Source organism: Peromyscus maniculatus, chromosome 13, assembly GCF_049852395.1.
Source record: "Peromyscus maniculatus bairdii isolate BWxNUB_F1_BW_parent chromosome 13, HU_Pman_BW_mat_3.1, whole genome shotgun sequence".
Lineage (NCBI taxonomy): Eukaryota > Metazoa > Chordata > Mammalia > Rodentia > Cricetidae > Peromyscus > Peromyscus maniculatus.
The window spans coordinates 11443999-11466287 of record NC_134864.1 but is presented as its reverse complement, the minus strand read 5'-3'; the positions used below and the strand labels follow the sequence as shown (position 1 = coordinate 11466287).

At 49.7% G+C, this 22289-nt stretch overlaps 1 protein-coding gene across 2 annotated transcripts in view; it reads right to left on the bottom strand.

Annotated features, from left to right (window-relative positions):
- The window catches only part of Sned1 (sushi, nidogen and EGF like domains 1), a 68061-nt gene that overhangs the window by 33352 nt on the left and 12420 nt on the right, over window positions 1-22289 (bottom strand). For both annotated transcript variants that reach the window (XM_006989597.4, XM_042259885.2), the window contains exons 2-13: window positions 15561-15848; window positions 12827-12967; window positions 12080-12242; window positions 9797-9922; window positions 9351-9464; window positions 6195-6308; window positions 5948-6061; window positions 2760-2885; window positions 2384-2488; window positions 2136-2249; window positions 1487-1603; window positions 84-200 (exon numbers count right to left, since the gene is read on the bottom strand). In XM_006989597.4, the coding sequence (XP_006989659.2) occupies window positions 84-200; window positions 1487-1603; window positions 2136-2249; window positions 2384-2488; window positions 2760-2885; window positions 5948-6061; window positions 6195-6308; window positions 9351-9464; window positions 9797-9922; window positions 12080-12242; window positions 12827-12967; window positions 15561-15848 (1639 nt within the window). The remainder of the gene's footprint in view (window positions 1-83; window positions 201-1486; window positions 1604-2135; window positions 2250-2383; window positions 2489-2759; window positions 2886-5947; window positions 6062-6194; window positions 6309-9350; window positions 9465-9796; window positions 9923-12079; window positions 12243-12826; window positions 12968-15560; window positions 15849-22289) is intronic.

Genomic DNA, 22289 nt, shown 5'->3' with positions numbered 1-22289 from the left:
GGGCTTGGCCAGCTAGAATCTGGCTGGCTCAGCCCTAGCTCAGAGCATGTCCGTCACCACCCACCCCTGCCCTGGGGCCGCACCAATCTCACAGTGTCTCCCAGTGAAGCGATAAGGGCAGGTGCAGTGGTACTCATTGCCTGTCTCTTTGCACGTGCCCCCGTTCCGGCAGGGCCCGGAGCTGCAGAGGTGCGGCCGAGCTGTGTGCAAAGACAGAGAGATGGTGAACATGGGCCACCTTCCTAGTGCTGCAGAATCCTTGTGACCATGCTCTGCCTTTTCAGTCCCTTGGTACTGGATGGGCCTGAAGTCAAGCCTGCTTCTCTGCTGTGCCCCGGAGGCCCAACACAGCAGGAGCTAGATCAGCCAGGCATTAGCAAAGGGTGAGTGGGGCTCACAGGATATAGGCCCTTGAACCTGCCAGTTCTCTCCTGGATGGAGACTTGAGCCCCAAGTCACAACAAACACACACAGCGCCCTTCCAGAATCTGCTCTAGACCTCCCAGCTACAGATAGCTTCATAGCTCTACAGGCTGTCCTTCCCAGAGACCACACCCTCTCCAGGCCAGGCTTATCATTCCTACGCCATCTTAGCAAATGCACGACGGGTCTCCCTCAAGGCCCCTCGGAGCAGGTTCTGGAAGGGCCCTGTATGGGATTTCAGGGATAACCACGCAGAAGACCTTCTCTTTAGCAGCTCTCTATGCTGCGTCAGGAACAGAGGATTCTGTGAGAATCTCAGACACCTCTGTCAGAAACCTGCTCTGGGGCATGTGATACATAGCCAGAGAAGCCATGTGGGGGAGGCTCCTCATAAATCCACTGTGGTCTTGGCTATCCTGAACAGTCAGGCTGTGGGGTGTCCAGAGTCCTGAGTCAGCTTACAAAGACCTTCAGTCAAGGGTATGCCTGAGATGCTTGGTTTGTGAGAGTGTGTGCTATTGCATGAAAGGGATAATCCTGGGGGCTACTGGTGGAGACGATAACCCCTGGAATGCATCATGGAAGAATACTTAAATTCTAAGTAGCTAAATGCTGTAAAATGCCTGCATTCTCTATGTTAAACTAAATCTAACAAAATCGGAATGAAAAAAAATTAAGTTCAATATAATCATTCTAAAATCTATTTGGAAAAATACTGAGGAAAAAAAGAAGCCTCTTGAGGCATGAAGACCAGTGACAAAAGTGACGAAAATAACCGTCAGAAATGGCAAGGCACTTGCTGCCCTAGATGTGCGGCACAAAGAGCCTAAGAAGAGCTCCGGAGAGAAAGATTATCTGATGAAACAGAGAAAGTGCACAGACAGCCCTGGGCTCGCGGACTAGGAGCTCTCCGTGGTGCTGACGGCGGAGACCGGGGAGGTGCACGCCCCGCCCCCGCCCCGCCCCTCCCCGCCCCTGCCTCCGCCGCGCCCCGCCCCCAGCTGCGCTCCAGAGCTCACCCCGCCCCATCCCTCGCCCCATTTCCCTTTCTGTTCCACGTCACCTTTCTCGCAGTGCCTGCCGTGGAATCCACGTGGGCACTCGCACGTGTAGGAGTCGTCGTGGGCATCGCAGGAACCTCCATTAAAGCAAGGGTCGGAGTCGCAGGGTGATGGCAGAGCTGGGGGGCAGAGGGGAAATGCTGTCCCGGAGCACCTGCCTGCCAGGGTCACCTGGACACCCCTTCTGGCTGAAACCAAAGCCACTTAAAATACACTCTGCTTGCATCTTGGATTGCTCACCTTGGCCTAACGCCTCACCCCCCAGCGTTTCTCCTACTCTTTGATTTTAGCAACATTCAAGCTTCCTCTCCAACAAGGTAGCTTTGACCTGTGGTACTGCCAGATCATCATCTGTCTAATTACACACCAGTTAACTGATCAGTGCCTTCACACTAGGTAGTAAATGCATCAGTCACACAAAATCGTGTATGCACTAAGGCCCGAGGGAAGATAGCTTACGGTGCTTTATCTTTGTCCAAATGTTTTCCCTCAGGGAGTGAAGGAGACCCCTGTAACAATGGCAAGTGGAGTTTGCCAGAGCCTCCCACACCTGCAGGCTCTTCCATTAACCCTGGCTCTGCGGCATCACCTGCACCTCCTCCTGCTAGACCACTGTCCAGGATCCCTGGCGGCCTGTCCCTAGCCACTCACAGTGGCTGATGTTGTGGTCGGTGTGGCAGACGCATAGGTAGCTCCCGCCGTACTCCATGCAGTAGCCTCCGTCTGGACACTGTGTGTTCATGTTGCAGGGCGTGGCTGTGACTTCTGTGAAGGAAGAAGCTCCTTTAGTGCCCACTCATCTTCCTGGAGACCCTGTCTTCTTGACGAAGGTGTCTCCCCCCCCCCCCAAGACCCAGTGACCCTGGTAATGATATCCAGGGACCGGGCAGGAAACCTACCAAATTCACAAAGGAGCCCAAAGAAGCCTGGAGGACACTGGCAGAGGGTGGTGTTGGCACCCAGGCATCTGCCTCCATTCCGGCACTCACAGTCATTGGGGATTCCTGTGTGGGGAGAGAGGAGAAACTTCCATGGGCAAAAGCTTCTCTCTCTTAACCTCGGCCAATCCTGGCCACCCTCCCACAAAACTGCCAAACACACACACACACACACACACACACACACACACACACACACACACTCAAACATTTTGTCTCGTGGGGTTTCCTGCATGTACAACCCAAGGGGGACCCTCCTCAACTCTGCTGCTATAGGCAGCTCGCCCCTCTTCTCTTGCCCCAGCCCGGGGTCATAGCCCCGGTAGTCCCGACATACTCTCTCTGCAGTCCAAGCCCATGAAGCCTTCAGGGCATTCGCACACGTATCCTGGATCCGCATCCACACAGGTGCCCCCATTCTGGCAGGGGTTGGAGAGGCAGGGGGAAGGCACCAGGTAGCTTCCTGCAAGAAAGTCCGTGGTTAATAGCAGCCACTTGAGAGCAGGCATGGCTGCTGGATATGGAGGAGACGCTGCCCCCCTGTGAGTTCCCACAGCTGTTCTCAGTGCCAAGGGGCATTCAAATAAGATGCCTGTCTTCTGCGAGCCAGCCTGGCCCAGGCTCCTTTCTTGGGACACAAAAATCAACACTGAAAGACCACCCAGAGCTTCCATACATCACTGATCAGACATTCCTGTTGGTAAATAGTGAAGACTTTCCAATGATTACTAGTTTAGCTGCTGTGGCTTTAAGTCACTGGGCCTTACGTTATGGCCCACAATATGGCCAGTTGTAATGACACTTCATGACTATTCGGAAATAAAAAATGTGCTCTGCAAAACTCATGTCCAAGTGGATCAAAGACCTCAACATAAATCCAGTTACACTGAGCCTGATAGAAGAGACAGGGAAGAAGCTTCGAACGTGTTGGCACAGGAGATGACTGCCCACACCAGGTTGGTATTTTTGTGCTACTGTACTAAGTTTGTGGCGATATCTCACTAGTGGCTGAAGGTAATGTCAGGAATATTCACCTCACGTACCTCCAAATGTGTGTTGCGCCTAGATGTCTAAGTGTTTTGCCTATTTTTCAGTTGGTCTTAACTGGATTTTCCTGCTTTGAGTTTGGAGAATCCATCATATATCAAGTCCTTTGCCAGACATGAGTTTCACCACCACCTCCCAGTCTGGAACTTGTCTTGTCCATCTTCTAACTATGCCTTTAACAGAGCAAAACTTTTAATTTGGGCAAAGAATCTAATTTTCTCTTTATTTTTGTGTGGCTAATATTTTTTGCTGTCTTATCTAGGAACACTTTGTTGAAGACCAGATCACAAAGATTACTTTCTGTTTTTTTTTTCTAAAAATATTAGTTTTGCATTTTCCATGTAGGTTCAAGATCCATTAATTTTTGTAAGGTTTGAGGTTCTTTTTTTTTTTTTTAAATGAGGATATTGAATTGTCCCAATTTGGTAGATAGAGTATCCTTTCTCCTGAATTGCCTTTATGGAAATGTCCAGCGAGACTGTGTATGCCGCTGGGCAGTGGTGGTGCACACCTTTAATCCCAGCACTCGGGAGGCAGAACCAGGCGGATCTCTGTGAGTTTGAGGCCAGCCTGGTCTACAGAGTGAGTCCCAGGAAAGGCACAAAGCTACACAGAGAAACCCTGTCTCGGAAAAAAAAAAAAAAAAAAAAAAAAAAAAAGATGGTGTATGCCTACAGTCCTAGGTACTTGGGAATCTGAGGCAGGAGGATGTCAAGTTCAAGACTAGCCTGGGTAATACAACAAAACTCCAACTCAGAAAAAAATGAGGACTATGGGTACAGCTTAGTGGTGGGGTACTTGTCTTGGATGTGCCAGGACCTCACTTGGTACCCAGGATGTAATTATAGATTCTCGCTCTGTCCCATTGATTTGAGTGTGGTATCTCCTTGCCAATAATACATATTCTACATCACTATAACTTTATAGTAAGTCTTAATATACGGTAGTGTGATTCCACAACAATTATTCTTTTTCAAAATTATTTGGACATTCAAGTTCCTTTTCTTTTCCCATATTGATATAGAACCAGCTAGTCTATATGTACAAAAACATCCCACTGGGATTCTGCTTGAAATTACATTAAATCTATGAATCAGTTTGGGGATAAGAGATATAGTTACTATGTTGAGTCTTCTCCTTCATGAACATGTATTTCTGTCCATTTACTTAGCTCTTTGGTTCTCTAATCACTTTTTGTAAAATTGTATACATATTTTATTAGATTTGTATCCAATCCTTTCAGCATTCAGGGGAGCTGTTACAAATGGCATTGTTTTAAAATGCTTGGATTAGATGCCCAACTTGGGGGATGGCAAACATTCATAACTCATTGGAGTTTCTTAATTTCAGTTTAGTGTGTGTGTGTGTGTGTGTGTGTGTGTGTGTGTGTGTAAGGAGGGGCACATGCATGCCACAGTTCTTTTAAAAACTAGCAACACGGACACACTCACTGCCTGCACTCAGCTCTGAACATTGTGGTTGCTACTTTCATGTCACAATGGAGGGACTTGGTAGTTGTGACAGACACCATTTGACTCTTCAGAAAAACATTTGTCTGACAACAAGTTTACATTAGTGCCATACATCCCCCATATGTTATAATCCCTATGACAAATTGCTTCAATTTAAAAATAAAAATTATTTTGTTTGAAATATTTTAAAAGAGATTCAGAACTTTGGCCCACACATTGGACATTTCTCATATTTTGTTCTTCTGTATAGCTCTATATTTTCATCTTATACCATTTTCCTCTGTCTAAAGAATTTCCTTTAACACTTTTTTCTTGTTTTTTTTTTTTTGTTGTTGTTGTTTTTGTTTTGTTTTTCAAGACAGGGTTTCTCTGTGTAGCCTTGACTGTTCTGGAACTCGCTCTATAGACCAGGCTAGCCTCTTACTCAGAGATCTGACTGGGATTAAAAGTGTATGCCACCACCACCAGCATCCTTTAACACCTTTCATGAGAAAGTTGTGTTGCTGGATGCTTGTTCGAGCAGGTCTTGATTTCCCCTTGGCTCTGGGATGTAGTTCTATGTGGTCTGTACCACTAGACTGATGGTTTTCCCTGTCCAGCTTGCATGGCTCCCAGCGAGCATCTATTGTAGCTCTTCTCTAGATGTGAAACATTCTTTTCTTCTGCTGACTTATGTTTTAAAAGATGGGTTACTTTTATTTATGAGTAAAAAGCCTAGAATTCTTTGAGTTGAAAAAAAAAAAACAAAAAAACAAAAAAAACAACCAGACTTGAGAAGGTTGTCACCTGTCCCTGATGTTACAGATGGAAATCAATGCCTAGAAAAGAGAAGGCCTGCCCAGCCCAGCTGTTCCCTGTTCTCTCCAGCTGGTGGCTCTGGAAGGGCTAGGAAGTAAATGGGAAGGGAGCTGCGGGGGGTGGGGTGGGGTGGGGAGGAAAGAGGCGTGGCTGAAGTGATAGCCACTGCACAAGTTATAGTCACTGCAGAGGACCATGTGGCAGCTACCTGTCTCACATTGAGGTCCCTCGAAGGGCTCCACACAAATACAGCTGTAGTTTCCAACCAGGTCAACACAGGATCCTCCATTCAGGCATGGGTCAGAGCTGCATTCATCCACATCTGGGGGCCGTAAAGATGGGGGATTAGCTTAAACCAGACTGTGACCAGCCTGAACCTGGCCAGAGGGGAGCCCTTCCAAGCACTGCCTGCCACCCATAGGCGCCCCCCCCCATCGTGTGTGTAGGTTACTCACCTGTCTCACAGGTGGCCCCAGTGTACCCAGCCTGGCACACACATGTTGCAGAGCTGCCCTCTGCCTGGCACTGGCCGCCATTTTGACACACTTTGTTGTCACATGGAGACTGGGCTACAAGTAAAGTGGAGTAGACAGGATATTGGAGTCCTGACTGTAGTGGGCTGAGGACATGCACTGAGCCTTATCCTTGACAGATCTAGGCTCAATGGGAGGGGATCCTGGTTGTCTCTGGAGGGTGACAAGCTGGGAGGAGGTCTGGCTCGGGCAGTTTCAAGGGTACCCAAAGCTCTGTATGAATTGGTTCTAGTTCAGCGAACCTGGAATGGAGGAAGGGCACGTGTGCTGGATAGGATGTCAGGCAGAATGGGACCAACTTCTGCCATACATCCAAAGAGGGCTTCTGGAACCGGGGGCTTCCGGTCTGTCTCAGTGGCTAAGGAGCGGCTGTTGCCCAACTCTGCCCCTGTCCCCTGTGGCCACTCTCAGACCTCATAGGCCGAGTCTTCCCTGGACAGCACAGCAGCAACCCTTAGGGTCTCCCTGGGCCTTGGCCGGTGGACAGAGCAGTAGGCCATCTGGGTCTCCACAGTCTGCCACATCTAGCTCTGCTGATGCATGGAGAGCAAGTAGGACCTAACCTCTGCCTGGGGGGAAGCTCGTTAGCCTGGGATGTGTTCCGACCATCCAGGCTCTGGTTTGGGATGGAGCAATGTGGCCTTGTCCACAATGGACAGCCAAGGGTTCACTGCAAAGCCCTCCTACCTAATGGAAATCCCATATGCACTTCAAATCAATTTCCTTTTCATTTCTTTTACAAACTTGTTTCTTGTGTGTGTGTGTGTGTGTGTGTGTGTGTGTATACAATCCCCTTACAATCATTCAACTACAGTTTTCTCAAGTAAAAATGTGTGTGTGTGTGTGTGAACTGAAATTAAACACTTAGCTTCTTGTGACCATGAATGTTGATAGGATTGTTTTTCTAGACTGAGGTATTGATATGGAAGCTATTTGGACACAGCCGATCTAAATCCTAGCTTCTTAAACTGTGAATTGCAAATCCCATACATGGTTGCATAACTGAAATCAGATATTGTGAAAAATTTGCAACAGTAAAATCCTTCTGAATGCATAAGTAAAAATTCAAAATGGAACGCATCATGAACCTGGGGTGTTTTGGCGGTGTGCACTGTGTGGACTTACAGCTTCACTGCCGCCTTGGTTCTGAACACAACGTGCACACTTCGCTCTGCATGTGCCAGCGGGCCAGTAGAGACCAGTGCACACTGCCCGAAACACTTCACAACAGTTTTCTCCTCATACAAAGGATGTTTTCTTCTCTGATGCAAATATAACGTCTCATGGAAACAAAGGCTTTCGCTGCTTCCCTCCTGTCCTTCCCCAGCGTGGAAGTATCAAATCAGTGTTATCTTTGAATTGTATGATATTAGAGAAAACTTTACTTTTTGTTGTTGTTGAGTCAGGATCTGTCTAAAGAGCCCTGGCTGTCCTGGAACTCACTATGTAGAGCGAGCTGGCCTTGAACTCGCAGAGATCTGGATAGGTAAGTTAGGATAGCTGGCCAGTAAGCCCCAGGCACCCTCTTACCTGTCCCTGGATGGTTCTGAGTACCCGTTACCACACCTGGGTTTTGTAGATGGGTTCCGGGAATCAATTTCAGGTTCTTATGCTTGAGTGGCGAGCGCTTTGCTGAGCCATCTCCAAAATGCCATGAATTTTGGCTTGGGATCAGGATTGATTTCAGCAATTTTTGATATCATTAAACATGCTTCTGCCATTTTGTACTCTACATTTATGTGAAACAGTGTTCTTATCACTGATGATTATAAAATCAAAATATTCATCAATTCTGAAGTATTGAAGATGCCCTGAGTCCTGCAGTATCAAATACTCAACCATAATTTAATTCTTTATGTAAAAATAAACAACCACATATACCTTGTTAGTATACAAATTTGATTTCACATTTTTCTTCCCTCTCATTTGTTTTTGAGAAATGGTCTCACAATGTAGCCTTGGCTCGCCTGGAATTCATTATGCAGGCCAGGCTAACCTCAAGCTTATAAAGCTCTGCCTGCCTCTGCCTCCTAAGTGCTGGGCTTAAGGGCATTCGCCACCACTCCTGGCTGCTTTCATCTTTAATAAGTGGTAAAAAAAAATTATGTGTATATCAGATAATTTTAAGATAAATTTCATTATGATTTATCATCAGTAAATGTTTGATTTATATAGTGATTTTATATACCTACACTTCAGGGATTGCATAAAAATTTCCTTAGCAAAAGGGGTCACAAGTAGAAAGGGTTTATGAAACCCCATTGCAACACTAGTGTAAGTTTTTATAATGATGCCTACACTAACTACTCCGAACTCTATGGGGGTGGAAGGGATACTGTTTGCTGAGCTGGGTCGGTGCGGTGGTCACAGTGTTTGACATTCAAGGGCTGCCTTGGACTATCCCTTGGACTGGACCACTTGGTGAGACTGGAGGCTGGAATGGAAGGGTCAGCTTGCAGGGACCGTGCAGGGTAAGGAGGAGGCCCTGAGGAGGTACCAGAGGAACGGCCGAAAACTGGAGGCCGAATCTATTGGGGGAATGCCTCAGCTGAGCTGCACTGTGAAGACAGGGCTCCAGTGGTCTGGAAGCCGCACTGGAGAAGCAGCAGGACCCCACCCTGCACCTTCCCAGACGGTGAGAGCCTGGGAAGGAGCAGTCGGTTCAGGGGCCAGGGGGTGGTGTGGTAGAAAGCCTGTGCTCTGTGAGCACGTGCCTCGCCCCTCCCCGTCTCAAAGCTGTCCCACCTTACCCCAGAAATCCTCCACTTTCTCACCCCCAGAAGACTCCCGACTCTGGCCCTGGCCCAGTGAAGGACCTGGGCTCTCATCTATTTAAAGCTCCATCCCTGCTCTCGTGCCAGGGCCAGGGAGTCCGTGTCGGCTACGCTCACCCATGTTTGCTCCTGCCCACACCATCGGACAGGCCTCCCCGGGACCCCGGGCTCCTCCTGCACCCTCTCGTGACAGGGCTCTCTAGGCTGCCCCTATTGGTGCCAAGACCTCCTGCAGTCCTCAGTCTCACTGTTCCCTGGCCATGGGTCTTGTGCTTGGCAGCTCACGAGGTTGGTGAGTTCCTACCTGACTCGCAGGTGAGTCCCTTGAAGCCGGCTGGGCACTGGCAGCTGAAGCTGTTGATGCCATGGGTGCAGGTCCCACCATTTTGGCAAGGGTGGGAAGCACACTCGTTCACATCTGAAACATGGGGCAGGCTGGGGCCTCAGTAGAGGAAACTGTGAAGGAAGTGCCAGGGCTCTGGGTAGGGGTGGAGGACAGACTAAGCCCTGAACCCTGACAGGTCTTAAGAGTGGCAGGAGCCTCAGCAGCAGCAGCGCTCACTGCCACATAACCATAGCGTTTGACCTCCATCAGTTTCTGTATCGCGAGGACAGAGACCTTGGACCTCACGGCCACTGTCAGCCCTGCAGTATTTCCCCTTCGCCTGGTATATGACCAGTGGGTGGGGGAGTGACTGGGTACAGGAAATCAGTGGGCACCTTGTCCCCACCCGGGTGCCAGTGACTCACCCAGGTGGCACCTCCGGCCCGTGAAGCCAGCGAGGCAGGAGCAGGTGTAGGAGGGATTGCCCGTGACGCAGTCGTCAATACACTTGCCGCCATTGAGGCACGGACGCAGGACCAGGCACACAGAGGCTGTGGACACAGGAAGGAGCCCAGGCCTCATGCCACTGCATCTAGAATGTGGGCAGGAGAGCCACCTGCAATGGCAATGTCTCCCTCCCCTCCACCAAAGGGTCAGTTTAGTGACATTGACATTGGTGACAGAGCAGCTTTGTGTTCAGTTTCTGGGTCTTCGAGCTGGAGCCCACTTTGCCTGGCAGCTCTCTTGCCAGGGTCTATTGCTGATCATTGGCGTCCTGGGTTCTGACTCTGGCTTCCTGTGGAGGCAGACATCCCTGGAATCACCTATGCCCATAGCTCCTTCTCTTAGCTCTCTAATCCTTCCCACCTCTGCCATGGGCACTTCTGGGGCTGCTCAGCTACCCTCCTGGTTTCCCCACATGTAAAACGAGAAGCTGGCATCACTTGTCACAGCCAGTGTGTATCACAGCATGGCCTCTTAGGAAGGCCTCCTGGGGTTCCCCTGAGACCTCAGCAACCCCCAAACCCAGTTCTATAAGGTCAGGCTGGGCTCCTGAAATAAGAGGTTAATCACAAATTGGCAGGTGATCAGAAAGTCTCAAGGTCTCCAATCGACTGTTACTAGGAGGACTCTAGGGAGAACCAGTGATCACTACACCCTTCAGACTGTGGGTGTCTTCTGATCAGGGAGCTTACCTTTCTGTCAACTGGGATCATCTAGCAGCACTGTGCCCACCTGGTCTACTTGAAATGTGGCTGCCCCTTGCAGCCATGGCTGCAAGAAGAGCTGGGCTTGCTTAGGAGTTAGACTTCCAGGCGTGAGGTGCTGCCTCTCAGGCACCATCCGTCCTCCCTTCTGAGCAAGCTCACGTTTATATAACACCCCACAACTGCCCCTGGGCTAGCAGGAAAGTTGTATCCCTGGCTCCTAGAGGCACCGCGGCACCAAGGCACCCCTGCAGCTGTTTCCTGTGCCTTCTTATCACATGGACCTGGGGGTGGTGCTCCACAAATGGGAAGCTCTTCTGAGAGTCCCCCTCCAGCTGAGCTGTAGCAGCTTGAAAAGCATGGTTTGTCCACACGTGCCCCTTGCTCCTCAACCAGAACCTAACACTCTGCCTTTGGCAAGGGACCTGACTTCCCAGCCCCCACTGCAAGCAATACCCACAGGACCACTTCAGATGCCACTGTCCAGAGTCCTAGTGTCAGAGCTGACTGCTGGCCAGGAACAGGGCTGGGGCTGCCCTGGCGTTCTGCCTGATTTTTTAAATTTAATTTAATTTTTATTTTTATTTTATGTGCATTGGTGTTTTGCCTGCATGTGTGTCTGTGTCAGATCTTGGAGTTACAGACAGTTGTGAGCTGCCGTGTGGGTGCTGGGAATTGAACCCGGGTCCTCTGGAAGAGCAGCCAGTGCTCTCAACCGCTGAGCCATCTCTCCAGCCTGGGTTCTGCCCTCTGAAGTGTTTCACTTGCTGCTCTGGAGCCAGGATGTCATGGGGTTCGGCTTTGGTTTCCCAGGCTGGCCTGCTATGTACCCGGCACGTCAAGTGTGTGCCAGCTTCTCCCTCCCCAGCCTCGCATGTCCTGAGTACACTCGTCCTCCTCCGCCCTTCACCAGGTGGTCTCCCTGGCCTGCTGGTGCTCTGCGTGGTCACCCAGCGGAGTTCTCTTCAGGGGACTCAGTGCACCCTGTCCTGCGGCCTCAGCCACACGATCAACAAGTTTGTGGGGTGGGTCCTAGCAGTGGCCTGTCTTCAGCTCAGCTTTAGGAGGGTTTGTGATGGGGTTCTCTACTGATTGGCAGGTCAGTCAGTCAGTCAGCCAGCGCTTATGACACCTCTGCATGGTGTGCAGGGCGTTTCTGGGTGCGGTACCTTCTAGAGGCCACATGGTGGTAGAGCTGGGGTTCCCGAGTGTGTGCACCAGGGCCATCTGACTGCTTGCACTGTTAGACCAGAAGGGCCATACTATGCTCTGGCTTGTCACTACCATCAGGCCTATGGAGGTCCCTGTGCCCCCGCCCTCACCCCTGCTCTGCTCCTCTCCCCGGAAGACCCAGGTCACCTGAGGCATGGGACAGGATGGGCTGTGGGGCAGGGAGGGTGGGCGGGGATGCAGGGAGGTGGGGGGTAGGGTCCAGCCCCCGAGCCCCACCCCTACTGCCACAGGGTTGTTCCTCAGCCCTCCCCTCCCTGAGCCTCTTACTTGTATGGCCGCAGCCCCCCACGCGCACCTGGGCATCATCGATTCTGAACGCCCAGCGCCCGGGCACGCCCACGTTGGTGGTGGTCTCCACCTCAGCCATGTCTGCTGTGCGTGACCCAGGGATGTTGAAGTAACGGTGCCCATCACCTGCGTTGAAACCTGCCTGGGAGCAGGGGGGGTGGGGTGGGGGGGAAGAGAAGGAGGCGGGTCTCCTTACAGTCACTGAGTTCTCTCTCAGGATGGCCAAGTCAAGGATGGTGGAGAGATGGCCACATAAGCAGAGGACACTGTAGATGTCGGGGGGGGGGGGGGGGGCCGGTGTTGACTTCAGCAGTCCCTCCAGTCAAGCGGGGTGCCGGACTCCTCCCTAGCTTCCAGCACCCACCCACTCAGCCTCTAGGCCTCACCTAAGGCCCAAGAGAAGTGCCGCCCCAGGAGAAAGTTGGGGTCCGGATGTGAGTGGAAGAGCATGGTTTGGGGACAGGCACAGCCTTCCTGACACATTGGGGACAGAGATCCTTATCAGGGAGGAAAGGACAAAGGTACCAGAGGCTATTTTGTGGTTCTGGGCACCTAGAGGCCTGAGGGACACAGAGTCACTGTGGCTGCCACAGACTGATCTCTGCATAGGCCTGGAAGGGAGCAGACAGCTGCCACAGTGAAGATCTGCCTACCCCTCCTCCCCACAGCACCTTGGCCGGAGGGGCAGGGCCCTGAACACTGGGCCCCGATTCTGTCCTGGCCTACCTGGGCTGCGATGCCTCCCAGGCCGTCAGCGTCACCTCCACTGCTGGCGTGTGTACCCGTGGTCCACAGGATGGACTCATAGTTGAAGATGGTGAAGGAGAACCGGCCGTCGGTGATGAGCACTGTTTGGAAGGTGTTGACCTGCCAGGAGACGGGGTTAGCTGTGACTGGCTGCACCCCCTGTCCCATGTCAAAGGCCCTGTCTCCTTCCAATGGACAGCCAAGCAAGGTAGGACCACGGTGGCTTTGTCTGTCTCTACAGCCTACCCCGCTGTTAAGGGACAAGGCCAGAACACCTGGAGCAGACGCTGGCCCCAGCCTCAAGGGGCTCAGGCTCCTCAACCAAACCCACAAAATCTGTGTGGTAAGAACAAAAACAAAGAGGAAAAGCAGCTTCTCATCTTAGGTTTTATGGTTTTCATAGACTTTAACTCCACGACCATCCCCGAGCCGTGAACCTCAAAAAAAGCATTTCAGATTGGGGTGAAAAAATAATCTTGGGACGCATGGGAGACTGAAAAAGGACACAGCTAGCATCCTGCCCTGCTTCACCCCACACACGAGAACAAATCCCAAATCAAGAATGGTTTCAAACATCATGGACGTCCTAGAAGAAGACATTGGGCAGTATGCATTGCATCTCAGAGAAGGATTTCTGTGGTGTTTAGTAATAGCAAAGACCAAAAGAGAGATCAATATACTTATAGACGAAAGCCTCTGAGTGGGAAAAGTGTTGTGATATCAAAATGATTGGCAGACAGTAGCAAAAAATGCATTTATAACATATGGTGATAAGACTGCTGATATCCTTCATGTCCAGAAGAACTTAGAACAAGAAAAAAAGGACCATAAGTATTAAGAAAAATTGGCAGAAGGCATGAATAAGTACATTAGCACATAATGCCATATCAATAACACTTGAGAAAAAATTCAACATCTGTAGAAGCCAGAGTTATCTAAGTTTTAAAAAAGCATTCCTTGGCCAGGTGGTGGTGGTGGTGGTGGCGGCGGTGGCGGCGGCGGCGCACACTTTTAATCCCAGCACTCAGGAGGCAGAGCCAGGAGGATTTCTGTGAGTTCAAGGCCAGCCTGATCTGCAGAGCGAGCTCCAGGAAGGCACCAAAACAAACAAACAAACAAACACAAAAACAAAAACAAAAACAAAAACAAAACAAAAAGCATTCCTTGTTTTGCCTGCAGTGTTAGCAAAGATGGAGGAGGACAGAGACTTATGTGGGGGTGCAGGGAACAGGCACCTCCAAATGGACACCTGTAGGACACTCTGAGAGGGCAGACTGCTCTGGGGATGTGTGTCACAGCAGGATCTCGATTGGCCATGCATCAGGCACTGGTAGTACGTGGGCCCCTCTCATGGTCCAAGCTTGTTTCAATCATTGTCAGCAATGAAAAGCTGAATGGGAATCATTCGTATATAAAACTTGGCAGGAGAGACAGTCAACAGACAAATGATGATGCTTTGAGGGGGTGGCAACATGATACACAGAACCTCCCCAACAGGTGCCGCCTGAATAGACTGTACTTCTGAGCATACCCCGATGCCTGCTGCCTTTGTTAGGGACCTGTGGAAGCCCCACAGTGTGGGCTTGTCTTGTTGGTTCTCTCCAGGGTTGTCACCCAGTACTTGGGACACTGCCTGACACCCAGAAGGTGCCCTCACAAAAGCCCTTATTGTATGAATAAACAACTTTGACAGGCCACTTGCATCTCAGGGCCTCTTTCTATGTGGCTTAGTATCCAGAACAGGCCTATGTATAGTAAGTGCTGGAAAGTACCTGTCTGGGTGGGCAGCATCGGCCAACCACACTCACCAAAGACTCACAAAGGGCTCAGCCACCCCATCTAGTTGATTACCACTATCAGGGAGTGGAACAGAGCAGCCAGGTATGGTGGCACGATCTGTAGACCCAGCACTCTGGAGGCGGAGAGGGAGAGGAGCGGGAATTGAGGGTCATCCACAGCTACCTAGTGAGTTGGAAGCCAGCCTGGGTTTCATGGTGCCTTACTCCAGAAAACACCACCAAGGGTTGCGCGGGTGGTTCAGCTGCACGCGTGCTTGCTGCACAAGTGTAGAGATGCACACCCAGCCCTAGCACACATTGGGACGTGGCTGCACATAAGCCTGTAATTCCAGAGCTGGGGTGGTGGAGACAGGAGGATTGCTTGAGTTTTGTTGGCTGCTAGCCTAGCTCAAAGTTTGCTGTTCGCTCCTGTCTAGATGGTATAAGGAAGAAAGTGACACAGAACAGGACATCCAATGTCTCCCTCTGGCCTCTCTCTATATAGGCATGCATACTTGAAGACACAGGTGTGTACACCTCCCTCTTTCTCTCTCTGTCTCTCTGTCTCTGTCTCTGTCTCTCTCCTTCTAGCAAAACAAACCTACAAGAACCAAATAAACAAAAAAAAATCCCACCTAGAGCAGACCCTCCGCCACGCTGCCCCACCCCGGAACTGTTAGAGAACCAAGCCATCCCCACAGAATTTCTCCTAGCACCATGGATCCTGTGCAGCTCCCACATGAGAAGTGCTGTGCTGGGCCTGGAAGGGTGAGGCTCTGGCCTCCTCCACCCTGGCCCTGTGATTTAAGAAGTGACATAATCTTAAGCCCAGAGTTCTTTTTTTTTTTGGGTGTAGACCACCTATAGCTGGCCTACCTTGGCAGGGTCCCAACCACACAGCCACCCTCCCAGGCCACACAGCCACCTGGACTCACGGGGGAAGAGGAGCTGCCTCCAAAGAAGGTCACGCGGTACCAGGTGGCCACAAAAACCCAGGTAGCAGAGAAGTCCGGGAGCTCGGGAAAGTACCGTCTGATGTCCTCTGTGGCTCTCTGCAGCGTGGCTGGGTCAGTGGCCTCTCGGTAGTAGACGTCACCTGCACGCCGGTTGTCCACATCCGCCCAGAAGGCTGCCACCACACAGCGGTCTTTGGCGATGGGGAAGGCCACGGGGGTGAACTGAGAGACCTCCTTCAGGAAGGAGATGATCCCGTTGTTGTTCACCTGTGGGGGGCAGAAAGCCAGGATGGGTACAGACTGGGTACCTTAGAAGCTGGTCAGCCCAGTGGGCATCTCCATTGCCCCACCCCCAGCATCCTTTAAGAGCGATCCAGCTCAGGCAGGCATCCCAGGTTGGCTGACAGCCTCTGTCCCCTGAAATGGGGCCGTGTGGTCCTGTTCTATCCTCTGATGCAGATGGTGTACTCGGGGCCAGTCTCTGACCTATTGATAGATATACCACTGACTTGGGTTGCTACCCAGGCATACTCTAGCCAGGGGCCTGGAGAGGTGGGTCAGCATTCTTGAACTGAGCCAAATGTGTCACAGTAAACAGGAGGCCCAGGGGCCAGCATGGCTTGGAAAGGCTGTGGCGGCCAAGTCGGAGAGTATGTTTGGGCTTCCAGGTGGTCAGGGAGGCTCTGGCCCCGACTCGGCAACTCACTAGTGATGCCATCTGAGACCGTTTAACCTGCCTCTCTGCGTTCTGGTTTTCTCACCTCTGAGACTTGGCTAACACTACCTGCCATGTGTTAAAATGTTTAAGTTGAGGGTGTAGCCATGAGGGTAGAGATCTCATGAATGGAGTCAGTGCCCTTATGAAAGAAACCCCGAGTGCCTCCTGCCATGTGAGAACACAGCAGGACTCCCATCTATGAGCAAGAGGGTGGGCTTCACCAGTTACGGATTCTAGTGTCTTGGACTTCTCAGCCTCCAGGACTGCTCATTAGTTCCCGTTGCTTCCAAGTAGCACAGTGTGAGGCATTTTGTTACAGCAGTCAGGTGGACTGTCTCTAACTCTGACCTCCTAGGGTGTTAGGCAACGGTACACGATCATACACGGGCCTCATTCTGAGGTGATCTGGACTGGCATGGTATGGCATCGATTATATCTAAACACTGGAGCAACCCAAGTGTCTCCTGATGAACAAATGTATCAACAAGACGACACAGCACATACAAAGAATGGGGCGTTATTAACAGGAAAAACATTTGACATGTGATAATGTAGATGAAACTTAATGGCATCCTGATGCGTGAAATAAAAAGACAAATACTGCACGACTCCATTTCTACAAAGCTCCCAGATCGCTAAACTCACAGAGGTGGAAGGGAGATCGGTAGTTTTCAGGGCTGAAGAAGGGGGCAGTGGGGAGCTGTGACTTCATCAGTATAGCGTCTCAGTTTTGGAAGATACAAAGTGTTGTTTGGATGGATGGTGGCTATAGGAGGAATTAATGGTGTGCTGTGGGACGGTCTGTATGTCAAATTGCTCTGATTGGTCAATAAATAAAACACTGATTGGCCAGTGGCCAGGCAGGAAGTAGGTGGGACAAGGAGAGAGGAGAATTCTGGGAAGCGGAAGGCTGAGGTGGAGAGACACTGCAGCCGCCGCCATGACCAGCAGCATGTGAAGATGCCGGTAAGCCACCAGCCACGTGGCAAGGTATAGATTTATGGAAATGGATTAATTTAAGCTATAAGAACAGTTAGCAAGAAGCCTGCCACGGCCATACAGTTTGTAAGCAATATAAGTCTCTGTGTTTACTTGGTTGGGTCTGAGCGGCTGTGGGACTGGCGGGTGACAAAGATTTGTCCTGACTGTGGGCAAGGCGGAAAACTCTAGCTACAATGGTGTCCTGAGTGAATGTGTGTTGCTGAATGGGCACAGCCATGTCTAGGACCCTGAGGCCTCGGACCCATGGGAGTAGCAAAGCCTTCCTTGGGTCTGAGCACCAGTGTTGACGATGTGTGCAGAAAAGGTCCATCATAGTTTTCTCCCCCTAGATATTTACAGCCTGAAGACAGCTCCCCTACAGAGACTGCTCCTACCTCCTTAACTAAGATTAACTAAGCCTGCCTCTGTCCGGCTGTATACACTAACCTCAGCTCCCCTGTCAACTGTATATAACAGACATGCTGAGCTTCCAGAGCGCTGCAGCTTCTCCATCAGATAACCCAAGCCACATGACCCCAGCTCACTGGACGTGTGTCTGTGTATCTGTCCTTGCTTCAGTACCTTCTCCCTAGTCAGGGTCATGGGACCCAAGACACGGAAGAGCATGACAGATGGTAATGGTCAACACAGCAATTAAAAGCACTTCAACACCACCCAACTGTTTATACCTAAGATTGAAGATGTGTACTCTATTACCATAAAAAACTGGGAGAAAGTGGTCGTGATAAAGAAAAAAATCTTGATGGTATTTCCAAAAGCAAAATAGAACAAGGAATCAAATACATATAACAAAGTAATAAGATTTCAGAATGGATTTGATGCAATTACAGAAAAGCAGTGGATGGAAACCAATAGGAAGGCCAGTTAAGAAACTACCTGGGATGGGGAACAGGGAGACAAGATGGAGAAACCGCCTGGAATGGGGAACAGGGGACAAGATGGAGAAACCACCTGGAACTGGGAACAGGGAGGACAAGATGGAGGGATCAGATAAAGGTGGGAGAGAGAATCAGCACCAGCAGCAGAGAGAAGGAAAGGGATGGGCCGTGGGAGAGCCTTGCAGGACCGATGAAGGGCGTGGAGCTGTACATCAGTAACCTCAGGGACTAACTAGCTGGAAAAACAAAACTCAAGCCACACTGAACCAGCTCTGCGAAAGTAGCAGCCAGCTGCAGGAAGCCATCACGAGAGGCTCAGGCGCCACAGTGGACACCTCGTGGAAACCATGGAAGCTGGAGAACAAGGGGAGCTCTTCCCGCACACCAGAAGACAGCAGTGTCAGCAGAAAGCCCGAGACTCAGATGCCGCACTGACGCTAAGTGAAGGCAATTCACACAAGCAGTAACATGCTGCACCTGAGTACAGACCCAGACCTAAAGAAGGTGCGCCAGCTGGGCGGCAGTGGCGCACGCCTTTAGCCCCAGCACTTGGGAGGCAGAGCCAGGCAGATGTCTGTGAGTTCGAGGCCAGCCAGGGCTACAGAGTGAGTTCCAGGACAGGCACCAAAACTACACAGAGAAACCCTGTCTTGAAGAAAAAAAAAAAAAGAATGTGGGCCAACTTCAAGTTGACAGGGAATGTAAGGTCAGAGATTCAAGAAGAAAAGAAGGGAGAAGCTAGAGCATAAATCCAAGTGGACAACGACCAAAAGGAACACTAGAGCTAAAGGACTAGTGAGGAGAATCTACAAATTAAAACTCAATAATAGCATACGGACTGGGAAAGGCACCCTCAGGCCACAGCTGTTCCAAGGCTGAGTAACGTTAAGTGGGGCCTGTTAATGACCTCTGATGTGTTAAAGGTTACATTGTACCATCTGGAGAATCTTTGAGACCACAGACACTGCACATCCTTGATGAGGAGAGAGAAGACGTTAAGGGGTATAGTTAAAATACTCAAAATGTGGTGAAAAATAATAAGGAGGGAACAGATAGAACAAACAGTAAGGAGACAGGGATGCAATCGATTGTCAGCCAGATGGAACAAAGGACGTGAGAGGCAGAGAGGAAGACATCTGTGCCAGCGACCTAGTAAGTTAAAGTGGATTAAAGCTTCCGGTGGGAAGATAAACTGTCCCGACGTGACCAAGGGAAAGCTGGCATGGTCCTATTATCATCAGATCAAATGGACCACAGGGCAAACGGATCACTAGAGGTAGGCGTCAGTTCACACTGCTCAGGCAGATGTAGGGGCTTCACATCTGAACCTTCCTACCGGGCCATCAGTAGATGAGATGGCAAATGGAAACAGGCTACTTCATGACCATGGTGGGGCATCTCAGAATGTTCGCTGGTAAAATGTTTGGCCAAGAATATGTGGGCTGAGGAGGTAGCCTGACGGGGGGAGCATTCACTATGGCTCTGAGCCTAGTTTCATTAATTAATTGCCAGAAACTGTAACACGAATTGCTAAATGGTCTTTTTAATTAAAAAAAAAAAAACCCAGAGCCTGATATTGGTGTAAATGCTGAAAGATCAGAGAGATAAAGGAACAAGCCACCTCTTACCTCTAGGACTCCTCAGCCTAAAAAACTTACCTCAGCTGAAAGACTTTAGTTTCTGTCTCCTCACAACTTATATACGTTTCTTTGCCCACCCATATAATTTCCTGTCTCAACTTTCCTAATGCTGGGATTAAAGGCGTGTGACTCCCAAGTATTGGGATTAAAGGCGTGTGCCACCACTGCCTGGCTCTGTTTCTCTCCTAGACTGAGTCAATCTCATGTAGTCCAGGATAGCCTTGAACTCACAGAGATCCAGATGGATTTCTGCCTCCTGAGTGCTAGGATTAAAAGTGTGTGCCACCACTGCTTGGCATCTATGTTTAATCTAGTGGCTCGTTCTGTTCTCTGATCTTCAGGCAAATTTATTAGGGTACACAATATATCACCACAAGAAACAAGAATGCCAGTCCCTGTCGGCTATCGGCAAGGCCATTTCTTTGAATTGTGTTTGCAGAGCTCGGCCTCGGGAGATGAAATATTGTCCTCTTGGGGACGAAGACCAGGCTCACTGTAAGAGCCAAGCTCCTAAGCCAAGAGAGCAAACCCATGATGTGTGAGGCATCTACTTGGGCCTTCATGTTGTCCCCAGACACTCAGTAAAGAAGTGCAGACAGAGCTCTCTTTATGAGGCTCACGTGACCTGTGTCGGATGGACAGTTGCTGAGAGCATCACACATGTGATTGTCTGAGTCTGGAAGAATGTAAGTGGGATAAATTACTCATGGTAATCAAGTTGGGGTTTTGTTAGGAAGATGAAGTGTGACTTATATTAGGAACTAATTTAAGATTAAACTAATTTTCATCAATTTAAATTACAGTTGAAGGAGAAAATCCCCAGTACACACATAAAAGCTGGGCATGGCCATGAGTATCTGCAATCCTAGAGGCAGATCTCAAGAGCTCACTGGCTGGTCAGCCTATCAGAAATGAAAAGCTCCAAGCACAGGGCCCCTGTCATGGAGAGGTCCAGGTCCAGGCCCCATGCCATTTATCTGTTACTGCACCGGTACTTCTGGGCATGGAGGTCTCGTGAGAAGATTTTTTTTAAAAGTTATTTCTTTTATTTTTCGAGATTATAATATGATTACATCATTTCTCCCTTCCTTCCCCTCCTTCCAAGCCCTCCTCTATACCCTTCCTTGCTTTCTTTCAAATCAATGGCTTCTCTTTTTCATCAATTGTTGTTACATACATATGTGTATACACATAAACATTTCTAAATACCTAAAATACAGTCTGCTCAGCCCCTATAATGTTACTTGTATTTATGTTTTCAGGGCTGACTATTTGGCATTGGATAATCAACTGGTGTGCTTCCCTGAGGGAAGACTATTTCTCCAGCTTTCAGCGTTCCGTAGTTGACTATAGTTCTTTGTGTAGTGTGGAGGCCTCCAGGGCTTTCTCCATCATGGTAAGTTTTAATGTCTGTTAGAGCATGTCCTTCTAACTTGTGTTCTCAAAATGGTCTTGGTTTTTCTTTTTTGTGTGTGTGCGCGTGTATGTGCACATATGTATATACCTGCAGAGGCCAGAGAAGAACATTGAGTTTCTCCCTATATTGCCCTCCATCTTATTTTTTAATTTTTTTTTTTTTGTTGGCTATGTATGTAATTTTTTTTTTTGTGATATATATTTTTTATTTTACAATACCATTCAGTTCTACATATCAGCCATGGGTTCCCCTATTCTCCCCCCTCCCACGCCCTCCCCTTACCCCCAGCCCACCCTCCATTCCCATCTCCTCCAGGACAAGTCCTCCCCCGAGGACTGTGATCGACTTGGTAGACTCAGTCCAGGGAGGTCCAGTCCCTTCCTCCCAGACTGAGCCAAGTGTCCCTGCATAAGTTCCTGGTTTCAAACAGCCAACTCAGGCAATGAGCACAGGACTTGGTCCCACTGCCTAAATGTATTTTTTAATTTTTTAAATATTTTATTTTATGTGCATTGGTGTGAGGGTGTCAGATCCCCTGGAACTGGAGTTACAGATAGTTGTGAGCTGCCATGTGGGTGCTGGGGAATTGAACCCAGGTCTTCTGGAAGAGCAGCCAGTGCTCTTAACCACTAGGCCATCTCTCTAGCTCCCTATATAGAGGTCAGTGAACAACTTGTGGGTGTTGGTTCTCTCCTTCTATGATATGGGTCCCAGGAACTGAACTCAAGTCATCAGGCTCCTCAGCAAGTGGCTTTACCACCATGCACACCCACACACGTCCACAGAATATGCACTCCCCCACATATGCTCACACACCCCTGTGAATGCACACCCATGAATATGTGTATGTGTGTGTGTGTGTGTGTGTGTGTGTGTGTGTGTGTGCATCCATATATACATATACACAAGCACATATGCTGTGGGATAGTCTGTATGTCAAATGCTCTGATTGGTCAATAAATAAAACACTGATTGGCCAGTGGTCAGGCAGGAAGTATAGGTGGGACTAACAGAGGAGAATTGAGAGAACAGGAAGGTGGGAGGAGACACTGC